At 41.9% G+C, this 21,228-nt stretch overlaps 2 protein-coding genes across 2 annotated transcripts in view; one reads left to right on the plus strand and one right to left on the minus strand.

The window, feature by feature from the left end:
- Window positions 1-21,228, plus strand: part of LOC143416846 (protein NLRC3-like) — a 77,550-nt gene that overhangs the window by 23,369 nt on the left and 32,953 nt on the right. The window lies entirely within an intron of this gene.
- LOC112433420 (neuroligin-2-like) lies at window positions 7,827-12,315 on the minus strand. Its single transcript, XM_076877853.1, has 4 exons — window positions 12,277-12,315; window positions 10,426-10,579; window positions 9,272-9,638; window positions 7,827-8,966 (listed from the first exon to the last, which is right to left on the minus strand). The coding sequence occupies exons 1-4, from the start codon at window positions 12,313-12,315 to the stop codon at window positions 8,138-8,140; spliced, it is 1,389 nt and encodes a 462-aa protein (XP_076733968.1). The 3' UTR covers window positions 7,827-8,137.

Below are 21,228 nucleotides of genomic sequence, written 5' to 3' on the forward strand. Positions count from 1 at the left end.
CAAAAGCAACATAAAACAATTTTCCCGAGAAAAGGGGTGAATCTGCTTTGTGCCCTGTCTCCAGTCTCCTCCTGGTGCCCCCCCACTCCCAGTGGTCTGTTCTATAATTGGTAAACACCTGTTTGAACATGGCCTCGAAACGGCAACAGGAGTCGGGAGCGGAGAAAAGAAAGAAGAAGAGGAAGCGTGATGAAACTCAGGCGTCGCTTGCCAGTAAGGCAATGTTTAAATAATAATAATAAAAAAAGTTCATTATTGTAGCCCTTGCTTGCACGCTCATGTCCGTCAACTCTGTGATAGCTCCTGTTAGCAGTGTTCATACTGTGTTAACAAATGTTGCAAATGATTGATGTTGGGTAGTTTGTTTACGTTGTGGATATGAATATAGAATGGACTACTAAAAGCAACTCATCATGGTCACTCAATTGACGGTTTTCAGATAACGTTAGCAATCGTGACTCACGATTGCTAACGTTATCGTGATTCGTGAGACTAGCATTTCCCTCCTCAGGTTGCTAGCTGGCTAACGTCATGCATGCTACTGATTAACCTTAACTTTGGGATAGGTCAGTGATGCAGTCAAGTATTATTATCAGATTAGACAAGATTACTTTGTATGTTGCTGCATTTCAGGATATCTATAAAGACGCATATCTTATTTATGCCATTGACGTCTGAACACATAAATAGTTCTCGTCTTTCTTTAGGTTCATAGATCAAGGGCGACACCTGTTGGTGAAACTGTAATATGAAACCTATATCTTCCAGTAATATAGATTTCCTACTTGCGCATTTATATCAAATTATGTACAGCATGTTTATATTGCCATTTGCCATTATGAAAATCTATACATGTAAAATATAGTTAGTAATTTTTAAATGTACCAGTGACTTACTTAATTTATTAGTCTTATAATGCAATCTTTCGTAGGCCTACTGTAGATTCAAAATTGTATTTCTGTAAAATCCCTGAATATTTTCTCTTGTATGCAGGGTCAATGCTTAAATATGTTCAAGGAGGATCTCAAGGACAGGATGAACCATCCAGTAGTAGTGCCATCCCTGGACATCAACCACCAGCCATTGTAGACCCTGCAACAATCCCTAGCCAAGAAGAACAAGAACCATCAACCACCAGTTCAGGTACAGTTCCATACACAAGTACCACTGAGAGTCCTGTCACTGAGAGACTATCAGAAAGTGACACTGTGGAGACATGTGTGCCCCCTTCAACCGATCCTGCTCTTTGGCCAGCTCACATTGTAGATGCTGATCGTGTTGAAATTGTGCGGAGAGGTCCTTTTAATGTCAGCTCTGATTTTAATTTTCCAAAGGGGCCTGATGGAAGAGCATTTCACACTAGCCTTAAGTTCAAAATTCTTCCCAATGGAGAAAAGGTTCACCGGAGCTGGTTAGTGTACTCACCGCAGAACAATGCTGTGTTCTGCTTTGCATGTAAGCTTTTCAGTGTGAAGGATATAAAGCTGAGTACAGAGGGCTTCAGTGACTGGTCGAACATCAACATCCGTTTGAGGGGTCATGAGTGTAGCCAAGACCACATACAGTGCATGCTTAAGTGGAGAGAACTGGACACACGGCTAAAGAAAAGCATGGCAATAGATCAACAGGAGTTGACCTTACTAGAGGCAGAAAGGAAAAAGTGGCGAGAGATTCTCAAACGATTACTCTCAATAACTCTCTCACTGGCTTCCAGAAATTTGTCTTTTAGGGGCTCTTCTGACTGTCTTTATGAGCCGGACAATGGCAACTTCTTGAAGGAAGTAGAGCTTATGGCAACATATGACCTTGTAATGGCAAATCACTTGGCCAACATAAAAGATGAAGGTTCCCACACACATTACCTCAGCCCTGAGACACAGAACGAACTAATTCAGATTATCTCTTCAGAAACATTTCGCGCCATTGTGAAGCAAATCCAGTTGGCAAAATACTTCTCCATCATTCTTGACTGTACTCCAGATGTGAGTCACACTGAACAAATGTCAGTCATAGTACGCATTGTTTGTTTCCAAGCACAACCAGATATTAAAGAATACTTTCTTGGCTATATAAATGTGGAGCAAACAACTGGCCTTAACCTGTCCAATGTTGTCCTTGACAAGTTGAAGGAGCTTGGCATTCCATTTGAAAACTGTCGAGGACAGGCCTATGACAATGGGGCCAACATGAAGGGGAAGAAGCAAGGTGTTCAGGCCAGACTGCTACAATTAAACCCGAGAGCATTGTTTGTGCCTTGTGGAGCTCACACGATGAATCTGGTCATAGCTGATGCTGCCAAGTCCTCTCCAGATGCAACTGGCTACTTTGGGTATTTGCAGAAGTTGTTCAATTTCTTTTCCAGTGCCACCCAGCGATGGGCCATTTTAACAAAACATGTGAAATTGACACTTAAATCTTGGAGTGACGTTAGATGGGAAAGCAGGCTTCAAAGTGTAACTGCTGTCCGGAGTCAGACAAAAGAAGTGAGGGATGCTCCCCTGGAGGCCAGAGAAGCTGTAAGTGATGCAGTCGCAAAGGTGGAGGCTCAAGTGCTTGCTGAGGAAGTAGCCTCATTTCGATTTTTGATTTGCTCCATCGTGTGGTGTGAACTTCTTACAATCACAAACCAGGTGAACAAGTTACTACAGTCCAGCTCCATGCAGCTCGATGTTGCTGTCAGGCTCATTGACACTGCCAAAAGTAACCTCTCTAAATACAGACAGTCTGGGTTTGATGAGGCTGTGTCAGCTGCCAAAGAACTCTGTGAGGCCCTGAACATAGAACCACAGTTGAAGGAGAAAAGGCTCAGGAGCACAAAAAGGCAGTTTGCATATGAAGCTGTTGATGAGCCCCTCCATGATGCCCTTAAAAAGCTTGAGGTCACATTTTTCAATTGTGTTGTGGACTCTGCTTTAATCTCCCTACAGGAGAGGTTTGAGACCATGAATCAAGTGAAGGAGAAATATGGAGTGCTGCTTGATTTCAGCAAAGTGAATGGGATGTCCAAGGAGGATTTAAAAAAACACTGCACTGAAGTACAGAAGACACTGACAGATAAGGGAGTAGCTGACATTGATGGACCTGAGATGATGCAGGAAATCATCAACCTTCCTCAGCTGCCACCACAGACGTCTGCTTTGGAAATGCTGTCATTTTTACATGACAATCAGCTTCAAGAGGTATATCCCAATCTGTGGATTGTTCTGCGTATTGCACTGACCCTGCCTGTCACAGTTGCCTCTGCTGAGCGAAGCTTTTCAAAGCTCAAACTCATTAAAACGTACCTGCGTTCATCAATGGGGCAGGAACGTTTAAGTGGTCTGGCTGTTATCAGCATCAATGGTGACGTGGCTCAGAAGCTATCATATGATGACCTTATAGCTGATTTTGCAACCAGAAAATGCAGGCGTGTGCCTCTCTAGGCCCTAGAGAGGCACACGCCTGCATTTTCTGGTTGTCAGAGTATGCCCTAGAGTCTAGGGCATACTCTGACAACGAATTGTAAAAATGTTTAACATAGTTACTTAAGGAATGTGGCTTTTGTGTTCAAATTCTTATTTTTCTTATTTAAGTTTCTTATTTAAATTCTATTGTGAAACTATTTGTAAATATATTAATAATAATACTATTATATTATATATATTATTTTTTTATAAAAAAAATTACACATTATTGCCAGGCTCTTTGTTCTTGTTCCAATGTTCAATTTTTGTTCCAGTATTTATTTGTAACAGTATTTTTAACCTCCTTTAACCTTATTTATTTGTTTAACTGTCATGTTTGTTGTTATTTAATTAAACAAATTCCACTGAGAAATTCAAAAGTATTAATGTTTTGTTTTTTTTTTCAGTGGCGGGGGGGCACCATAAAGCATTTGTGCTTAGGGCACCCAAATGGCTAGCAACGGCCCTGATTAGAACCAGCACTGAGGCCTGTTACATTTATGTTAGAGCAACAGCTGCAGCCTTTAAACTAGCGATTAAAATGCTGACAGTAATCAGAATCAAAAACGGTTTTATTGCCAAATGTTGAGCAGGTTTACAACATTAGGAAATTGCTGCGGTGCTTCAGTGCAAACATACTGTCATATAACACTTAAATAAAAATAAAAATAAGGATTAAAAGTGCTAAGTAGATAGATATATACATGAGTGCAGGTGGTGATCAGGGCCAAACATGGAATGATGCAGTGAACACAGCGTAGGGTCACGTGGTAGTGGTGGGAACAGTCATACGGTTATTGTTCATGTGTCCAACAGCAGAGGGGAAGAAACTGTTCTTATGGCGAGAGGTTCTGGTGCGAATGGACCGGAGCCTCCTGCCTGAGGGGAGCAGGTCAAACAGACTGTGTCCAGGGTGAGAAGGGTCAGCTGTGACTGAGCTGCACGCCCCAGTGTCCTGGAGGCGTACAGGTCCTGCAGAGATGGGAGTCTGCAGCCAATCACCTTCTCAGCAGAGCGCACAACATGCTGCAGTCTCTGTTTGTCCCTGATAGTGGCTCCAGCGTACCACACGGTGATGGAGGAGGTGAGGATGGACTCGATGATTGCAGTGTAGAATTGCATCATCGATCATATAATCCATTGTTTCAAATTAGACCTAAAACTCCCCCTTTTGACACATCTTCATGTGTCAAACAAAACCACAACTAGAAAATTCAAAGAAAAAGGTTCATCAGATCATTTCTCAGGAAACCTCAGCGATTCTCCTCTCGAGTATATTTGCTCCGGGCCTGCAAACCTGTGTTTAAATAATAAAATCAGTTTAATTATCATGTTCGATCTTTTCAGCTCCTGGCTCCACCCAGAGCCTGCATCCCCAGAACGACCTAGAAACAAAACCTGTATATTAGCATCAACTTCACATTTAAACTCAGTTCCCCCCCTGTCCTTCCCTCACTGTGATCCACTCTGTGCTATAAGAAACTAAACTTAAAACACAACAGTTATCAGTCATGTGCTTCATACAAAATGTGCGTATGTTTTAGTTTCACGTTGATCCTCTGAGTGTCATGGTACTTCTTTTAATCTGACTTTATCAAATCGAACCAAAATAGGTTTGCTGTCTTTACTTTGCTCGTTTCCCTCCAGCACCACCTCGTATCACCTGCCCTTTCCCTTGGACCAGTGTTTGTTGTTCCATAACTGGATTTGGAATGTGACAAGTCCACCAATCCCCTATATAACTCATACATTTGGCTTTGGTTCTGTTTTCCTTCTATAAAATGTCATTGACTTCTACAGTGGCCTGCTTTGGTTAATGGTAACATCAAACATTTTCTCCCCTTCAGCATTTGGCATTTTCCCAACAATATAATGTGACACCATCATCTAAACCCAGTCAATAAAACAACATTTTCTTAAAGCAAACATCAGCAACCCAAAATTAGCCGCCCAAGGGTGGAGTCTGCAGCTCCACTCTCATGTGAACCTTTCGGTCTCCCTCTCTCTCTCTTGTGCTCCTGCCAAAAGCAAAGCAAAGCATCCACCCTTTTCTTACCGGCGTCGTGAATTGTTTGTCAACATCTACTCATCCTAACGCTGGTCCAGTCTTTGTCACGGCTGCACAGCAGACAAGTGGAGCCTCACGCGCAAAGCATCAGAGTCTCCACCCTCATCAATATGAGCTCATTTATTTGTTGTTTCTTTTGTTTTTAGAAAAAGAGTTCTTTATGATCTTGGACTGGATTGACTCGCTGCAATCCTTTAGACAGGAACTCGCAGGTTCCCACAGGTGACCTTTTCCTCAGCCCATTGTAATCTGGAAAAGCTCACCTTATATTTGCTCTCACAACAATGTTTTACAGCGCTGTTAATTCAATCTTGCAGGCCTGCTTAGAACAAAGAAGGAGGAAAAGAGAGCTGATTATTAGCTCATCAGAGCACAAAACATCATCACCAAAGGGGGCGACACCTGACAGTTTTCTCTAAGTGCACTGTTACAGAAATAATGAGCCGCTCCTCGACATGTCCATGTTTAGTAAAACTCCCTCTATTGAAATAAGAAAACAAGCCAAAGCTAACTGACAGAATGAACCCATCACTAAAACAACGACCCCAAAAATCTTCATCACAGAAAAGTTTTGCTTATTAATCCAACAATATGTTGTGGGAATTAGAACTTTCCGGGCCATAAAGCTTTTGCCGACTCTTGGCTTAACTAATACTGACATAGTCTGAAATCAGACTTAAAATCACTCCCTCTGTTCATTTAGGATAAATGTATCTATATCTGATTTAGGCTAAGTGCCTTTTGTTTAGATGAACTGCTGGACTTCCAGACCAGCAGGTTTAGGGAAGTCTTTATGGGGTCACACAACAGCACATCAGCTCAGTTTACATACTGTTGACATCTTCATCAGAGGATCAGCAGGGAGCGCTGCTGAGCTGCAGTGGTCTCCACCAGAGTGACGGAGCAGGAATCACAAACAGCACAAACCCACCGTGTTGTTTCCACCCTGTTCAGGAGATCTGAGCCCCCATCCCTTTTTTTCATGTTGCAGCTCTGCACTGCAGGCCCTGAACGCCTCCCGGTTACCCTCAGTGTGCTTAGAGTTTAATTTACAACCGACGAGCTCACAGATCATCTGCAGGCAGGTGAACGAACCCTTAATGTGAGGATAATAGCAGAGCTGAGCTGAGGTCAGAAATAGTCAGGAACGGTGTCGACACAGTGAAGTCAGCTGTTTGGGAATTTGTCTGATTATCAGTTTGGGGGGGTCGGTGTTAAATAACAAAGGCGGTGTAGGATGGAGAGAGGAGGAGGGAGGGAGCAGTGATGATATGAAGTCAGAATACACATGTGGCAGACATAAGGGGGTCAGACAGGAGCAGCATCAGTCTCTGCTCTGTTTTGTTAATAACGTAGAAAAATAATTTTGTACAATCAAGCTACATCGACGGACGCTTTACCTCACGTACCCTAAAATGAAAAAGTAGTGACAGTAAGACGGAGGCTGCACATGACACCATGACTGAGTTCACAGCTGTTGCTTTGATTCTAACGTTTAAGACTTTTGGCATCGACTCCGTTTTAATAAATGAGTGCTGGGAGGCGTCGTTTGACTTCAGGAGCTCCTGCGATGCTCCTGCGATGCTCCTGCGATGCTCTTACTCTGCGGGAGAAAACCAAAAACCAAAAGTAGCAAACATGGAGCGATATGACTCGTTTAGATTTTGGGAAACGTGCATCGACAGGTACAGTGTCCTTTTCCCCGCGTCTTTAAAAATAATTCATGCATAGATCCCCCACTGAGAAAACCCTTTTATATACTTTCTCCTTTGTACACATTTTATATAGAACTATATATAATATCATTTCTCTATATCTATATTTTCAGAAAAATTCTTTCCACACAATAAAAAACAACAATTAAACAAATGCTTCAAACAAAACAACAAAAAGAGAGAAGATGGAAGAAAGAAAATCACGACTGAGGCCAGTTTGGCACTTTGTCATGAGAACATGACAGAACTCTGTTAGTTGACGGTAAATAGCGATACTCTATTTTTCTTTGGTTTTTCTTCTCCCTCGATGAGAAATGAAACACAGCAGTACTTACTTGGCACCTAAAAATGCTGGTCGAATGAAAGATATCAGTGTTTTCATAGTTATATGTTTAGTGTACGCCTCCCCCCTCCAGACTGCTCAGCAGATCGGGAATTTTTAGAGAAGAGCAGGAGGGAGGCGTGTCAAATGAGAGGAAGAGAGCAGTAATAAAACACGGATGTAGAAAAGAGAAGCATAATGTGCACATAACACACAGGAGATGGAAAAAGAGATGACGCCAACGTAAAAAAGAGAAAACAGCGAGGAGCATTCGTCCCTTTGACAAATGTTGGAGGTCTTGAGCCTGGAAACAGCAGACCGTCTTTGAAAACAGTATCTTTGAAAGATCTGAGTCACCCACCCCAAACTGCTCATCTGCTGCTGGACACTTCAGTTGCACCTCCACATGCCACCAGTGGAGGGAGCTGCCAAGTTTCACAGCACATGACGCAGCAGGTGTAGTTGCTTTTGGAGAAAGAAGAGAATAAGAGGACAGAACGAAGGCCCACGTCTAGAGGCCTCCCTTCCAGAGCGGAAGCAGAGCCAGTGTTCCTGGTCCCTAGGTGGCGCTGTGTCGGGCCTGTCCCTACTATACCCTGGTGGTGGAGTGGGGGTGGGGCAGGGTGTTGTTGTGGCCGGTGGAGGGGAATGTGTTGAAGGCGTGAAGAGGCTGCATGCTGGTGATGGTGCTGGGGATCACGGTGATGGTGTATGGCGTCATCAGCGGCACGTTGTCGGGGGCGCGGCGCAGCGCCAGGGTGTAGTCGGGAGGGCAGGCGGGCCGCAGGATGTCGTGGGGTCGCAGGGGCTCCATGTCATGGTGAGCGTCGTGCTCCCAGTCCTTCATCTGCAGGGACATGATCTCCTCCTCCTGGCTGTGAGCCAGGTCGTTGGCGGGGCCGCCCCGCTGAGGGGACAGCCGGTGCCGGCGCATCTCGTGCCGCTTGTCACGCTTGTAGTAAAGGGCGGCGAAGGCCAGGATGTTGAGGAAGAAGAGCGACGCTCCAACTGCAACTGTCACGCTCAGTTCGGTGGAGTAGTCGCGGGTGTGTCTGGGAAAGAGGTCCTGGGGCGGGCGCTCTGAGCCCTCGGGCTCAGGATCTGATGGGAAGGTAGGGTAAGGATGACGAGTGGTTCGAGGAACGTTGTTTCTGGGCCTCATGGTGCCGGGGTCACGGCCTGCGGGGGAGCGCGTAGTGGTGGGAAAGAGCACGTCGTGCAGGCTGTGAAGATGAGGGACTAATTCCAGCCAAAAGGCCACTTTGTTAGCTCTGTAGTTGTCTCTGACACGAGGTTTCAAACCGATGTGAAGGTACTGCTTGTCCTTCCAGTTGAACTTGGTCCAGATGACCTCCTCGAAGCGGTTGGGCTTGGTATGAATGAACTCGGTGTCCTGAGGGACGGGCAGGTTGGGGTCCCTGGTGGAGCATAAAGGTTAAACGTTTCAGTTCAAAGTTATATTCAGTCTCCATTATAAGTAACATGTGGAATCAATACACTGAATACAGACAGGAGGCCCATTCTCTGTGCAACCTTTAAACTATCTAAGACCAACCGGCTGCTCTGGGATCTGGATGCTTTTGGTGAACCAGTATGTTCAATTCTTCAAAGCCACACGGGAATTAAACTAGCAACCCAGATTCAAGTATTCAACATGACTAGAAGGCTATCAGTGAACATACAGTAACGTGTACAGTTTACACTACTGTGACATGAGGCCTACCCAGTCTTTGCGAAGTTAGTCCAGTAAGTCATGACCACAGCGCTCAGCATCACATCGTTCTTGGAGAAGTTGCACGGGAACAGGTCCGAGGCACCGATCATCGGTACGCCGAACACGTAAGGTATCTCATCTCCGTGCGCGGCGTCGGCCCACTCGGGCCGCGTCTCGGTGTGGCAGTGGTGGTAGAACGTGTAAAAGTAAACTGGGGACTGAAACTCAGCATGGAGTTTGGCAGTGGCCACAGCTGGTGCCACCCACTGGTGGTCCGTAAACAGGGCCAACAGAGTCTTCTGCCGCATGTCGCCGTTGTCCCTGTCCGCCCAGTCTGTGTACATGAACTTAATGGTCTCCCTCAGGATGTCTTTGCCTGGTGAAGAAGCACAGGAGGGGACAAAAGGAGGGGGAAGAAAGATAAAAGTGAAAACTGCTAAGAGTAAAGTAACAGCAGTGCAAGACATTTTTTAAGAGATCGGTCTGATCAACAGATATGAAACCAAAGCAAATGTTGGTGAGATGAACCAAGAGCCAGGAAGCGAGTGAGAAATCTAGAGAGGAAAAAAAAACTCTTTCTGATAACAGAAGGAGTGACAGGCAGCAGAGAGGAAGCATGACTGCATTATCCAAACATGTCTGTACTGTGACTGTGGTCCGGCTGTGAGGGGTTCGCAGGCCGATCTGTCAGAAACACCGACACTGAGATTGGGAGCCCACTACCTGGGGGATGATAGCATTACTGCCCACAGAGCCTCAAAGGTTAAGGCGCAGACACGCCGTGATGTGGATGAGTGGCTCTCTTTAGCACGCTTGTCTTGTTTGATGCACTTCACTGGGCTCACATGTTACTGATTCCATTCTTTACTCGCATGTTTTAAACGCTTAAAGCACTTTCACAGCTTTTTATATTCTTTTGAAAATTCATGTGAACTCAAGCTGTCAGAATTGTAATGTAAGCTTTGATAATTGTCCACATTTGTCATTTTGACGATTATCCGTTTATTTTAATGAATACAGCAAACAGAAAAAAACGAACAAATCAACAAACGCGGCTCCTAATAAGACAAAACCTGATGATGCTGCAAAATGCAGTTAAGTGAGAGGAGGCTGTAAAATGGAATAACTGAAAAAGTGGCAGTGTACAGAGGTGGCGTCCTCACCCTCTGGGTAGCCGTAGAGGTTGTCAACAAAGCTGGAGATGGTGTAGTCGAACGCCGCAGCTGAGATGCCGTCGTTGTCCTCACTGTCGTCCACAAACTTCAGCCCCTCTCCCTGGTTCACTCCTATCAAGATGTCATAGTTTAGGAGCTCCCCCTGGTGGAGCAAATAAGGAAGAACATGCTGAGTGCTGGAACAGAGCCTGTGTGCATCACAAGTCTACAACAGGAAGTGCAGCTGAAGCACAGCTTTGTGAATTGGCAGCATTTCATTTCCCAGTAAACAAAATAAAGATTAGCTGTTGCCATGAAATTCCTACTATAAAATGTAAATACTGCAATATATGCAGGGTTCATACACATTTTTAGGGTCAAATTCAAGCACTTTTTAAGCACATTCAAGGTCAATTTTCAAGCTTTTCCAGCACATTACCAAAAAAGAAGCATGTTTCACTTTGCATCACCTCAGTAAGACCTTGTAAAAATTTAAACAAATCATCTGAGGTCGATTTAAATGTCTTTTGTTCCCCTTTTGTTAAAAGAGCAGCACACAAAAATACAGAAAAAGGAAACGGTTGCCTTACATGCATATAGTGTACAAACTCAAAAAACACATTCCTCTTAAAAATGCGCAAATGTGAACAAATCAACTTGTTAGAGATCTTCATCTCCACTGTAAATAAACAACAAGCCAGAGAACAAGAAAACTGCACCAAACACCACAAACACCAACAAATTAATGTCTTCTCATCAGACATTGAAGCTTCTTTCCTGTGTGACATAAAAAATAAGAGACAGATGTTTGTTTGTTTTTTTAACTAGTTAAGCACCCACGTTCAGTCATCCACCCATTCACGCACACATTCACACACTAGTGATGTAGCTACAGCCACCCTGGGGCGCCACCAGGCCCTCTGACCACCACCAGTAGGCAACGGGTGAAGTGTCTTGCCGAGTGAAGTGTCTTGCCCAAGGACACAACGACCGAGACTGTCCAAGCCGGGGCTCGATTACAAGGCGAACTCCTAACTCTTGAGCCACGATCGCCCAGTGGGGACATGGGGACATTTCAATTTCCAGCAGGAAGCTCCCCCTTTTTGTTAAACCCTTTAGATCAGGGGTCGGCAACCTGCGGCTCTTTAGTCCTTATAGTGCGGCTCCGCGTGGTTTGGGGAAATAAATTAGCTGAAGTGTATTTTATTTATGTTAGTTCTTTTTTTAACTTGTAGTTCTAAATTGGAAGATTATTGTGATTTTGCAATATACAAATAAAATTATATTTTCTTATTTTTTCATTGCTCAAAATAAGCGTCACACTCGCGGAAGCCGGTGTACCCGGCGAAACGCCGTGCATTTATCGAGCCTTTCAACCCCAGATAGGCCAATTATGGCTCTTTGGCTCTTTGGGTCTTAAAGGTTGCTGACCCCTGCTTTAGATGAACAGAGTTTTTTAATTAAATACATAATCTTTAATAAATGTTCTCTTTTATAAAAAGTAGGATAATTAAAAAAACTTTTATTATACCGCTATTGAGTAGAAAAAAAACTTGTGTTTTCTGTCGTCTGTTATATAATATTAGTGATGTTTGTGACAATTAATTTCTTAATCGGCTGGACTAACCAATAGTCCACAACCAGGAAACACTGAAATTTTAAGTTAAGTTTGAAAACAGTTTAAAAAAAAATACCCCATTCCAAAATGTCTTGTGACAATCTCATTGGCTTAGGGAGTGATGATGTCATAGATCTTAAGAATCTTAAGTCCTTTGATGTTTTTCCTTAAGTAGGGGTGAGAAACAGCAAGTTTTAGTTCGTTTCAGCAGCATCTGTGTTTGCAGCCTACAAAACGTTCACCACAAGCTCTTCAAAGTCATCGTATAGAAACTCCAACATGTTTCCAAGAAAAAAACAACCAATTCAAAAAGATTACGCCGCCTCTCCTTCCTGGCGTGGCCGGCCAATTTCCCCAAATGGCTCCTCATCCTTCCAAAGGGCGTTAGAGGAGAGTAGGAAGGAAAACTACCTTCTCCAGAAAAAAATGCAACAAATTGAAGAAGAGAAACTTCAACTGGAGGACAAATGTAGACGAATGGAAGCCCAAAATAAAGAGCTGGAAGAAAGACAACAGTGCCAGCCGGACATAAAAATTATTAATGAGGGCTGGGGAATCAAGTTTGCTCAGACCCGAGAGCAGATTGTGCACCTCATTAAAGAAAACAGGCAAAAGAGTGCAGAACTAAAAGAAATGACCAACCAGCTCCAAGACAAGAAAACGATGACTGATAAGATACAACGGGATCTCCAATACATGGACCGAAAAAATCGGCTCCTCCAAAGACAGCTCCATGAAGCTGTGGAAGAAAAGAAAGAATTCCTCCAACAGAAGGAAGAGCAGGACAAAAAGCAACGAGACATGCAGCACGAACTGAAGAGCATGCAGGAAAAATACCGCATGCTGAAAGAAAGCCTGGATGAAACACTGCGCCAAAATAAAGACCTTCTTCAACAGAAAGAGCAACAGCAAGAAAGACTGAAAGAAGGAAAACGTATCGTCCAGGACTTTGAGTCTAAAAATCTAAAACTGCAAGAGTTTTGTAATCAGCTGGAGGACAAAGCAACTAAAGTGGAAGAAGAAAAGGACAAACTGGAGAAACGCTGCTCACAGATGCAGAGAAGGATCGCTCAGATAGCGAGAAACAACTCCGAGCTCGTTAAGGGGATTTTGGTGGAATTCAATAACTTGAAGCGTGAAAACACTCAAATGCAGGCGCAAAAACAACAAGAAGACAAAATACATGAAGACCTGCAGCTCACGCTCCAAGAAATCCAGAAAAGAAACGAGCAGTTAGAAGACAAGCACAAAGAGGTCCAACAGAGAAATGCAGACATGCACAAGGACAAGCTGATACAGGAGGCAACATCCAAACAACTCAAAGACAAGCTTGAAGAACAACAAGCAACATTGGAAGAGGTGGAACAAAGATGTGAGAAACTTGAAGAACAAAACGCAGAAACCATCGATGAGCTGAGAAATCTCATCCTGGAGAAAAAAGCGCTCGTGGAAAAGTGCATGAAAAAAAAGAGAAAATGGTTCCACTTGTTCCGGAGGAGAGACGCTACTGCTTCCTCACCTGATGTAGCCTCGTCTTGCTCCACCTCTGTTAACCCCCCCAACCAGTCCCGGCCGTTGACTGTCCCCTCCTGAGCCTGGTTCTGCCGGAGGTTCCTGCCCGTTTAAAGGCAGTTTTTCCTCCCCACTGTCGCCAACTGCTTGCTCAGAGGGGATTGTTGGGCTTTTCTCTCCTCTGCCTTGTTTCTTCATTTACTTGTTTAACTTTTTTCATTATTACTTCATTTTACCTTGTTTCTTCATTTACTTGCTTGTTTAACTTTTTTCAACTTATCTAAATAATAAACCAATTAAATTTATCCTTTGAGTATTTTTCATCTCATCTTTACAGAATCTTTCCAAAACATTTTCAAACATTCAGATCTGTCTTTTATTTTCTTCTTGAAGCCTCATAAATGGTGAACTAAAAACCCGGAACATGGTTTGAAACATAGTTTCAGCTGAAACTGGCATAACACGCTGTGTGTGTGTGTGTGTGTGTGTGTGTGTGTGTGTGTGTGTGTGTGTGTGTGTGTGTGTGTCAGGATATCACTAGTTAGGTCATCATGTTTAGACTCATTCACTCCAAAATTATTTAGGCCAAATCTTTAAAACAGTGTCATTTCATACACATTTTCAATTCACTTCAATCGCACAAATGCAGAAATAATTATTTGCAGTATCTTATTTATTATGAGAATGTCATGCCTGATCATTTGTACCTACACCACCAAAAATGGGGGCAAAAGGGAGGAGATCATGTTTAATCGGTTATAAGAAAAGGTCAGAAATATAAGTGCCGACATGAGCAGCGTCCACAGAAACCTCTGACTCTCAGCTCAAAGCTCATATAAACCATTTCTACAACCAGCAAACAAACAAAGACACCGAACAGTTAAAAGAGCAGTGACGTCACCACGAATCTGTGGTCAGGTAATATCCATGTTTTGATTGATGATTTTCTGGAGTTAAATGTGAACCGAAGCATATTTTGGGTGTTATATGCTATTAAATACTTTTTAATTTATTTAAAAGTATTTAATAGCATATAACACCCAAAACATGCTGGGTGTGGAAATAAAAAAATCAGAATTTCCTCTGTTTGAGTCACAGTAACTTTGACATAGTAACATTTGCAGTAAGTCCTAAATGTTCACCTTTAAAATCCCTCCCTCTGTTCATTTTGCCCACATCATGTTTCAGTGGTTGGCCTCAGGTTCTTCAGCTTCCTGACAGTCTGAAGTCAGCTGACAGAGTTTCACCTGCTAAATACACAGAAAATCTTGTTAAAGCCGCACAGTTTGCCCAACAGTAATATTCCCATTAAGCCCTTTCTAAACACTTTATAACAATGTGTCATCACTAAATTATAAACTTCTTCTCCAGATCTGCACGACTGCACTTAGTCACAGACTTTATTTAATTGTCCTGCGGCTGCTATCATATATTTTACCAAACAGTTCTTCTCACACAGTCACAGATATATTTCTCTCAATGCAAACTTCACTCATGTCTCAGACAGGAAACTTGAGTTTTTCTTTTTTTTCTGTCCCCACTCATTCAACTAATTTGCATATTGAGTCACATCTCGAGAAGTTGCCCTGACAACAGAAATGCATATTCAAAACATTGCTGCATAATTCAATTATTATTCTTTTATTTTTATTTCTACAGTCGTCACTTCTTTTGCTCAGTCAGCTGGAAACCACTTCTAATTCACTATTTTAAACCTGCTTTAAGCTTCTAATCACTGGTTGGTCCTCCCAGTCTCTTTTTCCTTGTCACAAAAGTCGCTCTATTGTCCTGCAACTTCCTGAGTTATTCCTCAGCTTCAGCCTTTAAGTGTGTTAAATCTACACCATTCAGCATTTATGTCATGTATTCACATTCATGAGTGTAAGCATGTCTTCATTGCGTGTATGTTGTGTGTTCATATTAATATTGAGTGTAAGCTGGTCTTCGTTGCCTCGATGTGTTTTTATAATCAGATTTAATTCCTGCATCTTTGCGCTGAACTGTGGATTCAAACTGTCTCACTTCTGATTCTCTCCAAAAACAATTTCACATGTGACAATTTCTACATGTGTGTTTTCTATTTTTCTATTCATTTATGTATTATTAGTTCATTTATTTCTTTATCTCTCTCTCTCTCTTACTTTTTTTATTTACCTTTCTGTTGCGATGCTCTGGATGTTTCTAAACCCACAAATGCAGTCTCACTGTTCAACCCAATTTTCCTATGCTGGCATCCTGGCAGCTGCACGCTTGACTTTTCTCAGTTCATGGGCAGTTATTTTGCGCCTTGGTTTTTCCACACGCTTCTTGCGACCCTGTTGACTATTTTGAATGAAACGCTTGATTGTTCGATGATCACGCTTCAGAAGCTTTGCAATTTTGAGACTGCTGCATCCCTATGCAAGATATCTCACTATTTTTGACTTTTCTGAGCCTGTCAAGTCCTTCTTTTGACCCATTTTGCCAAAGGAAAGGACGTTGCCTAATAATTATGCACACCTGATATAGGGTGTTGATGTCATTAGACCACACCCCTTCTCATTACAGAGATGCACATCACCTAATATGCTTAATTGGTAGTAGGCTTTCGAGCCTATACAGCTTGGAGTAAGACAACATGCATGAAGAGGATGATGTGGACAAAATACTCATTTGCCTAATAATTCTGCTCTCCCTGTAGACTTTTGTCTTATCGCCTTAACCTCCATGGTCTCAAATTCTTTAAGGATATAATTTCTTTTAACCGGATTAGGGCAAATTTCATTTATCAAAATATTCCTGATCACTTTGTTTGTAAACCTGCTGTCACCAAATTCAACTCCAGCTATGCAGAGCTGCCTCAGTCCAGGAGAAATTTTAGAGTGCACAATATCTTCTTTTATCATTGATCTCAAAGGGACTGGGATGGCTTTCACTGGGGATTTATATCTCTTAGCAGTACATCTTACATCAAATTTCTCACAAAACGTCTCATGTTTTAGTAAGACCCCATTATCATCCATAAAATGAGCTACAGCCCAAATCCCTTTAGATCTCCATTCATCCACGTACACAGATTTCCTACACAAACGGATATACCTGTTGTTCCATATAGGGGTGTTGTGAGGAGTAAAGCTATGTTTATAGATTAATTTCCAGTAGAGACGGACCTGCTGATGGAAAGCTGAGAGTTTAACAGGTAACGAACTGCAATCAAAGTCACAACGTAACAAAAAGTCTATTCCACCCATTTTGCCAAAAATCACATTGGGAATAATGTTCCAAAAGGAATTTTTGTTCCTAATGAAAGATCTTAACCATTTCAATTTTAGTACACCATTCATAACATCAAAGTCAGTGGCATTAGCCCCACCCTCTTCATAATTCTTAATCACATCATTTTTCTTTATATAATGACATTTGTTCCTCCATATGAACCTAAAATTAAGAGTATTTATAGATTTAATTAGTTTTGGAGGTATGGGCAGAGAAAAGGCTGGATAGATGAGTCTGGACAGACTGTCCATGTTGGTTAGCAAGATTCTCCCAAACAGAGTTATGTCCCTTTGCAGCCACATGTTTAAAATTGACTTACACTTTTCTATATTGGTACAGATATTCTTATTTTCTGTTGATGTCTTATCCTTGCAAATTACAATGCCCAGATACTTCACCTCTTTTTTGATCTGCATATTATTTATTGCTTGCAGGGGACACTCATGCAGAGCTAGAATTTTGCATTTATTAATATTCAGCTGTAGGCCAGAAGCTTTGGAGAAATGGTTGATCGCCTGCAAGGCTAAAGGAATCTGGTCCTCATTTTTTAGAAACAGGGTGGTATCATCTGCCAGCTGACTGATTATTATCTGTTCACCCATCACAGTTAACCCCTTAATGTGACTGTTTTTAATCAAAATAATTCCTCTGACACAGAAGACCTACATTCCTGGTTTAATTCTTGCTGTCAAAAAATCATGGACTCTGTGGCTCCTTTAAAAACCAGGCAGCTTAAGGCTAAACCTGAGCCTTGGTTTAATGAGAGCAGTCGTGCTGTTAAGAGGGAATGTCGTCGAGCAGAACGGAGGTGGAAAAAGGATAAACTGCATGTATCATTTCAAATTCTCAAAGACTGCTGGCATCGCTACCAGAACACTGTTAAAGAGGCAAAAAGGGAATATTTTGCAAATATTATTTCTTCCAACTGTCATAACCCACGTGTGTTATTTAGGACCATTGACACTGTTCTTAATACTCCTTTGAATGTCTGTTTGGAAGTTTCTCCTGAGATTTGCAATGATTTTCTGAACTTTTTTATTGAAAAGGTTGTCACCATCAGGGCTCTTATCACAGCTCCTGACTCTGACCCCTCTGTCTCTGTCCCTTGCGCTGCTGTTTTCACTCAGTTTGAGCTTGTGACGCTCTCCTCTTTAGAGGATGTGGTTCGCCATATTAAGCCCACAGGTTCCCCACGGGATCCTGTCCCTCCACAATTCTTTAAAGAAATTTTTCCTAGTATACAACAGTATGTCCTTGACATTATTAACAGCAGTCTGTCTTCTGGTGTGGTTCCTGCAAATTTCAAACATGCAGTAGTACAGCCACTGCTTAAGAAACCTGGCCTTGATCACACAGTTTTAGCGAACTATAGGCCTATTTCCAAGCTGCCTTTAGTCTCCAAGGTTTTAGAGAAAATTGTTTTTAGTCAACTGAAAGATTTTCTAGATGAAAATGGAATCTTTGAGGTTTTTCAGTCAGGTTTTAAAACCCTTCACAGCACAGAATCTGCATTACTAAGGGTTTTTAATGACATCCTTCTGGCATGTGATTCTGGTAACCATGTTGTTCTTGTCTTGCTTGACCTAACTGCTGCCTTTGACACAGTAGACCACAATATTTTAATTTCTCGATTACATGATGTAGTGGGTATTGGTGGCACTGCACTCAATTGGTTTAGGTCTTATTTGTCAGATAGAACTTTCTCTGTCAGCCTTCTCGGTTACGAATCGTCTTCTGCTCCTCTGTCATGTGGTGTCCCACAGGGCTCAATTTTAGGGCCACTGCTCTTTTCTCTGTATCTACTGCCTCTGGGTTCTATCCTTAGAAGGCATGGGATCTCATTTCACTGTTATGCCGATGACTGCCAAATTTATTTGACACTAAAACGCAAGGATGCCATCTCCATAAAACCTCTCTTGACATGTCTAGATGACATTAAAGCTTGGTTGGCTCGAAACTTTTTAAATTTTAATAAAAAGAAAACAGAAGTGTTGGTGTTTGGACCCAGTGGTCCCTGTGAGTCCTCCTCTGTTGTTTTAGGATCCCTGGAAGTCTATTTTAAATCTGTTGTTACTGACCTTGGTTTTAAGTTGGACAGTGATTTTAAATTGGACAACCAAATCAGAGCAGTGGTGAAGTCCAGTTTTTATCATTTAAGGCGACTGGCAAGACTAAAATCTTTTCTTTCGAGGCAGCACCTTGAAACAGTGATCCATGCTTTTATTTCTTCCCGCCTGGACTACTGTAACTCACTTTATGTGGGGGTCAGTCAGTCATTGCTCTCACGTCTGCAGCTGGTTCAAAATGCGGCTGCACGACTCCTAACAGGAACTCGAAAAAGAGAGCATATAACCCCCGTGCTGGCCTCTCTGCACTGGCTGCCTGTGTCTTTTAGAGTTAATTTTAAAATTCTTATGTTTGTTTTTAAATGTCTACACAGTCTTGCCCCGCCTTACCTCTCTGAGCTTCTTCATCCCCACATACCCTGTCGGTCTCTCAGGTCAGCTGACCAGCTGCTCCTGGAGGTACCGAGATCCAGGAGGAAGCTCAGAGGGGACAGGGCCTTCTCTATTGTGGCTCCAAAATTATGGAATAATTTGCCCATGCATGTTAGAGAGGCCCCTTCACTGTCCACTTTTAAATCACGTCTTAAAACCCACTTTTATTCCTTGGCTTTTAACCTCAGTGAGACTTAGTTTCTTTTTTAATGCAGTAGTTATTTAATTAATGATTTCACTCTTCTTTTATTTGTTTTTTATTTATATCTCATGTAATTTTATTTTACAGTTCCAATGTACAGCACTTTGTGTCAGCTGTGGTTGTTTTAAAGTGCTTTATAAATAAAGTTGATAATGATGATGATGAAAATAGACAACAGCTCAGCAACCATGATGAACAGAAGTGGTGAGCTGCTACATCCCTGCCTTATCCCTCTATTAACCTCAAACCTTGAACATGTACCATGTTCTAGCAAAACAGAGCTGTTAATGTCATTATATAGCATCTCTATAACATTGATAAATTCCTCTCCAAAACCAAAAGACTGCAGAGTTTTTAATATGAACGTATGTTCAACTGAGTCAAATGCTTTGTAAAAATCCAAGAACAGGATGTACCCTCTCTCTTGGATTAATTCACTGTATTCAAGGAGATCCAAAACCAGCCTAATATTGTTATGAATTAGTCTTCCTTTCAAAAAACCTGATTGTGTTTCACTGATAATGTTTGAGATGCCTTTCTTTAGCCTCTCAGCTACAGCTCCAGACAGGATCTTATAGTCAGTGTTTAGTAAGGTGATGGGTCTTAAATTGTCTAAAATTCTTTTATCCTTACCCGATTTAGGGATCAGGGTTATCAGCCCTTGTTTCGTGCTCGGCATCACTTCTTTTTTCTCTATCGATTCCTTTAATGCATCAAACAATAAAGTTCTTAGGTCCTTCCAGAAGAATTGATAAAAATTAGTAGTGAGTCCATCTGTCCCTGGGGACTTGTTTAATGCCATTTTCATGACCACCAAATCCAGTTCCTCAATTTTAAGCTCTGAATCACACAGATCTTTGAACGGCTTGTCAATACATGGGATGAGATTATGAATCTTATCAAAGAAACTATCAGAATAAGCTGCTGAATATTCTGAGGAGTACAATTTGGAATAAAAAGTGAAGACTTCTTTTCCAATCTTTCTGAAATCTTTACATTCAGTCCCATTTATCAACAAGCTTGAGATTAGATTTCTCTGCTGTCTGCACTTTTCCAGCTTACTAAAATATGATGAGTTCTTTTCACCTGCCTCAATCCACTTGGCTCTCGATCTTATAAAGGCACCCTGGGCTTTCTCTAGGTAAAGATCGTCTAATTTAGTTTGTAACTCCATCAATTTATTCTTTTCTTGCACGTTTAGTTTTTCTTTACTACAGCACTGAGTTATTTCACGAAGTAAATTACTTTCATATTCCCGTTTTTCCCTGTTCAGTTCTTTGCAGAATTTTATAGTGAATTCTCTGATTTTGAATTTAATAAGTTCCCATTTCTGTATATTACCCACTACTGAGTCATCATTTTTTATATCTGTAATTTTATGTCTAATTTTATCACAATACTTGTCCTTATTTAAAAGGCTGGCATTAAATTTCCAATATCCCCTGCTACTACGTTTCATCCTTGTTGGTTCTAAGACAAGATCAATGAAACAGTGATCAGATAGGGGTGCTTCGGAGATTTTAGATGGTGAAGTACACCTCAAAATGTCATCGCTCACTAACCAATAATCAATTCTTGACCTGCTTTCTCCATTAGGTTTAAACCATGAATAATTCTTAACTCCAGGATTCAAACTTCTCCAAATGTCTGTAAAATTATTATCACTAGAAAAGTTCTCAATAATGTTATTCTGTTGCCTCCTTCCTAAGCGAGGAGGCCATCTGTCC

Source organism: Maylandia zebra, linkage group LG3 (assembly GCF_041146795.1).
Source record: "Maylandia zebra isolate NMK-2024a linkage group LG3, Mzebra_GT3a, whole genome shotgun sequence".
Classification (NCBI taxonomy): Eukaryota; Metazoa; Chordata; class Actinopteri; order Cichliformes; family Cichlidae; genus Maylandia; species Maylandia zebra.